The sequence below is a fragment of the Mesitornis unicolor genome, unplaced genomic scaffold (genome assembly GCF_000695765.1).
Source record: "Mesitornis unicolor isolate BGI_N332 unplaced genomic scaffold, ASM69576v1 scaffold4966, whole genome shotgun sequence".
In the NCBI taxonomy this organism is placed as follows: domain Eukaryota; kingdom Metazoa; phylum Chordata; class Aves; order Mesitornithiformes; family Mesitornithidae; genus Mesitornis; species Mesitornis unicolor.
In genome coordinates this window covers 13,558-20,861 of record NW_010192866.1, presented here as the reverse complement: position 1 = coordinate 20,861, position 7,304 = coordinate 13,558, and the positions used below count along the sequence as shown (strand labels likewise).

General features: G+C 46.3%; 1 protein-coding gene across 1 annotated transcript in view; it reads right to left on the bottom strand.

Annotated features, from left to right (window-relative positions):
* Positions 1-2,416: 2,416 nt before the first annotated feature.
* SAP130 (Sin3A-associated protein, 130kDa) overlaps positions 2,417-7,304 on the bottom strand; it is a 17,714-nt gene continuing 12,826 nt past the window's right edge. The window contains exons 13-18 of the mRNA XM_010187258.1: positions 6,957-7,061; positions 5,874-6,235; positions 4,247-4,495; positions 3,845-3,970; positions 2,745-2,848; positions 2,417-2,509 (exon numbers count right to left, since the gene is read on the bottom strand). Coding sequence (XP_010185560.1) covers positions 2,417-2,509; positions 2,745-2,848; positions 3,845-3,970; positions 4,247-4,495; positions 5,874-6,235; positions 6,957-7,061 — 1,039 coding nt within the window. The remainder of the gene's footprint in view (positions 2,510-2,744; positions 2,849-3,844; positions 3,971-4,246; positions 4,496-5,873; positions 6,236-6,956; positions 7,062-7,304) is intronic.

Sequence of the window (7,304 nt, the reverse complement as noted above, 5' to 3'; positions counted from 1 at the left end):
CAGCCACCCCGAAAGCGGTAAAAATAGCCCCGGCCGCGGGCCAGACTTGATGTACAGCAGGTTGTAAAACACGTTTCTGGCAGGCGACAGCGACTGGCACAGCCATGCCGGAGCAGAAATGACTTAAACTATTTCTAACTGCTGCTCCTCCCCCGTGGGAGACTCCTTTCAAGTATTATAAAGCAGCTACAGTATTTAAAGAATCCTTCTCTCCCTTCCCCACAAAAATACCTCACCTTTTGCTGGCAGCACCTTGGACTTCATCCAAAAGCCCTTTGCCAAGGATGCAGAACAGTTCTCAGCCCTACAAAAGTCAGCTTTACAGCCACAAGTGAGCTTCTTGCTGCGTCCTTCTGAAGACGGGAGTGCCAGCAGTGGCTGTTTTGTTACCGTGAACGACAACGCCAGACAATCCTGGGCCAGATGTGCACGTTCTGTTCCAGAAATAGAAGGTGAGGAGCAGTGGTTTATTTGATCCCCACCTTTTTGTCTTACCTTGTGCATTGTCATTTGCCTTGTGCCAGAGTCTCTCACATTTAATGTGTACACACACACTCCTTGGAGGCTTGCTAAACAGTAGGGACATTTCAGTGTTTCTTCTAACCAAGGAAGCTCTTTTGGAGCTGAAACACAAAGTAAGTTCTCCTTTTCCCCACAGCACAAGAGGCTGACTACTTTCCCACATTCTGTTTCTTCTCCCCAAAAGGCTGCTTTTTTTCAAGGCTTAACTTGGTTTAGAGTTTACAGGTTGAGTAGTTTCACTAGTATAAAGATATACAAACTGCTCACATACAAAAACCTCCAAGTCCTTTATTAATGTTTTCAGGATGTATGTGGTACATACAATTAACATTACACCAGCTACAGGAAGTCCTCTGTTGCAAGAGGTTCTGCAAAACGAGTATCCCAGAGCACCAACATAGACACACACACACACACACACACACACACACAGAGACACTACAAATTCACTTTGAAATGATTTCCCCCCCACTTTTTTCCTTTTTTTTTTTTCCTTGAACGCTTACAGCTAGGACTTTTGAGCCATTGGAGATTCTGCACGTGGCAGACCTCCTAGTGCAGTGGCACTGGTTTAAGAAGGCTATTTCAGACACTGGAAGGGCAGAAGAACAAGAACTGAATGGGGGAACTGAAAGCGGTGTAATTTGCCATGCTCCAAAGCACGGCTGTCTGGGTTGGTACCTGTATGTCAGCCTCCTGGTGTCCCCTGCAGAGTCTCCTGCGTTACACGTGCCGAGTACATTGACCCCTATGCTGCAGAACAGGGGAGCACTGTCCACCACACCGCATCTCTCATTCCGATTAGTAGGCACTCTGACACGGCAGGAGGGTTAAACGAATGGGACTGGAAAGACTTCAAAACGGGATGAGCCTGAGAGAAATCTTTGTTCCTTACGACAGGTCAGCGACAATCCCTTCAGGTCACCAGGCTTCACACATCCATCTGTTCCCTAAACAACTCCTTTTTATTCAGATGCTCTGCTTAAAAATAAACCCAAACTACAAAAAGGTTCAGCTCCATTCTGTACACGTTCTCCGTTTCCAGAGTCATTATTCTGGCTTTACACCTTCTCCTTTCGCTTCAATTTGGATACCTTCTTGACAGTTCCGTTCTTGTTTAGAAGCTTCAAAACACGATCCTTGTGATCCAAGACCTTCAGCATGGAGTCTCGAGCCTCATTGATTTGATCCATCACAAGTTTACATCTCTGCATATTCCCCTGAAAGGAAACGCTGTCGTTATTAACAGCAGACCACCTAATCTAAGTAATTGCTGTGCCTTTTCCTAATACCACTCGTAAATGATGGCACTGGAAGCATGGGAAGTGTACCTGCGTGGGCTTTTTAAAGCTAGCTTTAGCTCTTACTAACCGCAGTAGGTATTTTGTAACTACAAGTAGTTCTGCCGAGTTGAGAGGCCACAGGAACCCACCTGTATCAGCTCATTGATTCGATGCAAGTCATCGTCGGTCGCTGCCTTTTTCTTAGGAATGAGTCCCTCCTGCAGGGCCGTCAGTCTCTCGTACACGTCGTGCTCCAGGTTTGTCTAAAAGACAAAGAGCCTTCATGAGAAGGTTCACCGCTGGGCCGGGGAACATGCGCCCGCATTACAAAAGCTACACAGAGAAGATGATAATCTGTTCCCCTCTCAGCTGCTCACGTCAGTAATTCAGAAGGTGGAGCCTCTGATGTAGAGCGTGGCGCTATCGTTCTTACTAACACCCTATTGCCAGGACTGCTCCACTTCTGAACAAACACGGATCCTAACCAGAACTCTGTCCCCTGTTTCTCACAATACTATTCCAGGAATGCAGAGGTTTTGGGGAGTTTGGTGCTAGAATGCAGAGCACCTACCTCACCCCCAACCTGAAACAGAAGCATCCAGGAATGTGGATCAGTGCTGCCTCCTCAGATCAGCCGCACCATCCCAAACAGACGCTTCTTCAGACCTGTGCATCGGCAGGAGGGAGTTGCCAATTTTGATCATCTGTACAAAATACATCAGCTCTTATGTCTGGATCAAAATCAACACTCTAAGTTTCCAAGCCACTTATGCCACATTCCTGAGAAAGGAGAAAGCACGTCCCGCTCCCTTTGGGCACTACACACCAGCTCCTTTACGGATGACCATGTATTGAGTTTGTGAAAACATCCTCCTGTCTCACACAACTCCGTCTCTCTTCCCCCACGTTGTAGGACGCTGGCAAGCCCCATTCACCTACCAGCTGCAGTAGCTGTGCTGCACAGAGATGGACCTTCCACCCTTGTGCCCGACAGGATACACCCTTCTGGTTGGCGATCTCCTGCAGCATAGCCTTCTTCTCCTCTGTCACCAGGAAACACAAAGATACGTTATTCACGTTTCAGGAGCTCACCAGGCTTCTCTTCTCTAGCAAAAACTTCAACCCAACTCCTGCTCTCCATACATCCTAATAAACAAGAATAAGTCAAAATGCTGCTCAGACAGGAAGATAGCTACCCATCTGCCACCTAACTGACCACTGCTCTCGCTTATTAACACGTTATCTGTATTTCCAGACAAAGGGTATTCTATCCCATTTTTTCCTCCTCTAAGAATGTAGAGCTCAATGTTTCAAAAACCTGCATGAAAAAGGGGTCCATCCTTTATCAATGAAATGCAGATCTGCTCCCTCCTTGATGTGTTTACCCAGTTGCAAAACCCTAATCTGCTTGCAAACTCTAAGATAGCAGCTACAAAGCCCAAAACCCAGTATCTGATCTCTATTTTCCTCATATCAGAAAAAATATCTTCTTTAAAAGACCATTTGTTAGTTGACAAGACTAGTTATGCTAAATCTAGCGCGTTTTTGATTACATCTCCAAGTTAGTTAGGTAGTAAGATGTGCAAACTAAACTAAACCGTAGCATATCACCATAGCACCTCACTTCTTCATGGATGACTTTTGTAGTTTCTATCACTGCATGTAAACACATTTCTCAGTAACTACATGATTTCTTCTTTTACAAAGTTATCACCAAATCTGTGCAATGTCCTTCCCTTCTTTTCTCCTCTATCTCGAGAGCAGAAGAGATTTAGGCAACATCTTGCTACTGAATGTCATTAGCTCACTTGACCAACCCTTGTTTTCCAAATCCCAATCAAAACGTTTGTGTGTGATTGCTGTCAACCCCAGCTAACTACGAATGCTCCTAGGACTTCTTCCCAGGTACACTGGAGCGGTTCGCATGGGATGAATGAAACTGCCCAACTGCAGCAGGCAGCTTGAGGGACCTGTCCTTGACATCTGCAGGGAAAAGCTCCACCAGCCCTGACTAGGGCTGCAACGAGCAGCAGACCGACCTTTTACGCGGACGTCGCTGTATCTCTGGAAGTGGTGGTAAGCAGCTTTCCAAGGATTGCGATAATGACGGAGCAATGTGATCGGCGGCCTTGGACGCACAGGGACGTATCTCACCCCTTCCTCATCTAGAAAAGGATGCAGGGAGAGCTCCATTATCATCACCACGTAAAAGCAGATCAGTAAGCACTACCTCATAGAAAACGATGCTCTGTGTGTCAAGATAGGTCATTTCTCCTGAATGTCACTACTCAGAAAGTGCTGAGAAACCAATACATGGATTCTGTATGGTTTATATTCTCAAAGCAGGAGAATGACAGAGCACCTTCACTGAGAAACAGAAGGAAGGAAGCAAAAATACAGACCCCTGAATAGAAAAAAAAAGATAGTACAGGTGACATTACCAATGTACTCCTTTGGAGGAGACTTGCGCTTCTCTGCCTTCACCAGCAAACTTTTGGCAGTGGATTTCTCATCATCAGTGCTGTTTGTTTCCATCATGTCCCCTTCCTCTGTGGAGATGACATGCTGCTGCTTACGGGGTTTCTTCCTCGGGGAGGCACCAGGTGGCAAATCACTTGGAGGCATGGAAAGGTTGTTGGCCAGCAACGCCAAAGATGGAGACACAGTACTCGTAGTCAAAGGAGGGACTGCTGAGAGGAAGGAAAGAGGAAGAAAACCCAAGCCATCAGCAGCGTAACAGTGACACACGTGCTGTTTGAACACACCAACAGTGGTTGCTGTTTCAGTGCATTGAGAGTAGCACGGACTGCACTGTATGTGCTCTTCATCTCCACGTGTGTAGAAGGCCAGATGTTAAACCAGCAGCAATTGATGGGACAAGCCTATACCTTAAGATCTTTAGGGCCTCATGTACAAGAGCCTAAAGACTGAGAGCAGACACAATTGTCCCCTAGTTCCTTCATATCTGAAGCTTTGATTAGAGGAATGCTACAAACAGGAATCCATGCTAACATGTCTTGGGTTATTGTAAAAAAGAGATCTTTGTATGTAAACCAGCGTGGATCACAGTCAATAGCAAATCCCTTTCCTCCTGTAATAAAAGTAGAAACTCGCATGCAATCAAATTGGGACTGCAATACCCTCCTTGCAAGAGCTGCTGAGTCGGCAGCACCGTATCAGTGGGTGACTGCACCACGTAACACGCTCTGGAGTTGGGCACCACAGTGGCAGGTGGCTTGAGGGAACACTCATTCACGTTTGGAGGGAAAAGTTCAACCAGCCGTGACCAAGGCTGCAACAAAACAATTTCCAGGCTGGGATCTCCTGACAATTTGGCATACCCACAGTTACCAGCAAGACTAAAGAACCCTCAAGAGCCTAGTGCTGTCTGCCTGTGCTCCAGAGACATCTGTAGCAAGCAGCTGCTTCCACCACAGGACAACAGGAGAGAGATAAAACCAACAACTAAACCAGAACTCTGATACTCATGACTGTGGGATGCATTTGTATCATTTTGCTACTGTATAGTGCCTGATCTGAGATCCAGAAGGATCTGAATTGTACTGATCATACCGTCTGATAGCAACTATGGCCAAGCTGGGTAAGTCAGGCAATATAATTCGTATATTCAGAAGTTCTAGAGAAAAATATCCATGAATCACAGGAGGGTCCTATTAAGGCCTACTCTGGTCACTAATTCTTCACGTACAAGAAGGGCCCTTGGAGCTGAACACTAGGATTTGAGAGAAAATTTAAATTAACTGAATTGATCCATAACATATTGGCATTGCTGCTGAGCATGTGCAATTTAAGCAAGGAATTTACTCAGGCTCTTTGGAGTTGGATCATCTGCACGTGAACCAAGCAGTCCCAATAACAAGAGATTTCACAAGAGATAGGGAGAAAGCAAAGACCTTTATGAGTAACAGGGCATATGGGAACCCTGTGACTGATGTTCTGTGCTACCATCAGAGAGCTGCAATTTCATTTTCAGGATGGAATAAATCCTCCTAATTTCTCCACTGTCCCAACAGCAAAAGAAACAACCTGATGATTACCACCACCTACCAGATACTGGTCGCATTATATCCATAGGCTCCACTTCTTCTTTGATTTTTATCTCTGGTACCACAGGACCCAGCACCGCTGACAGGGCACTGCTCATGGTCGTGGGAGGAGCAGGTGCTGCCACAATCGTGGCAGAAGTTGGGGGAGCAGCGGGGACAGCTCCTGCAATGGTGGACAGAGCTGCTGCAGGCTGCGAAGTGGGACTGGCTGCTGCGATGATGGTTGGAATGGCAGAGGGGGGCTGCTGGGACGTGGGGGGCACTGCGATGGTGGGCTGCTCGCCGCTTTGATTAGACACTGCCTCCATAGACACAGTGACTGGAGTGGCCATGGACACGTGGATTTCAGGTTTTGGCTTGGCACTGTAACACAAAACAAGAAAACCAAACTGAAGTTAACTGCATCTCAGTCATGATCACCCAGCACAAAGTGAATGAGCTGAGCTGGATTCAAACTATCCAGTTCTTCCTACACCTGCAAGTTACCTGGCTCAGTAACGTGTTTAACAACAGGATATGGTGTCATCTCTATTACATTTCCCCCTCCACTCCCTCTCTAATCCTTTTTCTTCCACTCACCGTAACAAGCAAATCTCATGACTGATTCCAGATAACTTCAAAATACTTGTAGAAGGAGCAAGACAGGTTCATGCTTCAGACAAGAGGAACTTTTACCCAAAGCTGTACTGCCCCCCAGTTCTGTTTGCAAAAGCTCCCACTGTGGCCACAGTTACAAAACAGACTGTAAAGCCACTGAACTTGACTGAAGGAGGGTAGAAGCTCCATTTACCTTTCCTCAGCATTAATTTCCAAGTACCATAGGAAAAACTTTGGAAGACTACTGTTTACAAGAGCAGAGGGGTAAACAAAACCCCGTTGGAGTTTCTATGAAAGCTCCTAACTCCATCCTTTAAAAGGCTACTGCCTCCGCTTCACAACTGCAGAACAAGTCAAGTCTGTTCACACTGACAAATTCAAAATAGATTGTTTCCCAAGAGAAAGGAAGATGCTCCAATAGCAAAAGAATACAAATCAAATACAATGAAACTACCACGATGCAGCCAGTTGTTTCCAGAAGTCTTACCCAGCGGGCCTTGGTGATCCAGATGTGCTTCGCATAGTGCTCTCAACACGCGTGCTCGCTACTTCAGGTGGCTGGGGTGGGATTAAGCTTTTCCGGACTGCCAGCCTGGATGAGACAGACAGATCTAAGGCTCCCACCTCCCTCATCCAAAGACAAATCCCACTGAGAGCAAAGGAATCAACCTTCTCTGGCCCAGACCAGGACAGCAGTTACAGCTGTTGCACTGCGCTCTCTCCCCAGTATAACTGATCCGCTACAGAAAGTTTCATCTTACTTTTCAAATGAGATGTTAAGTTTTATTTCCTTTAAAGATCAAAGAAGTTGCTCTGGCCCAGTCTCACCCACATT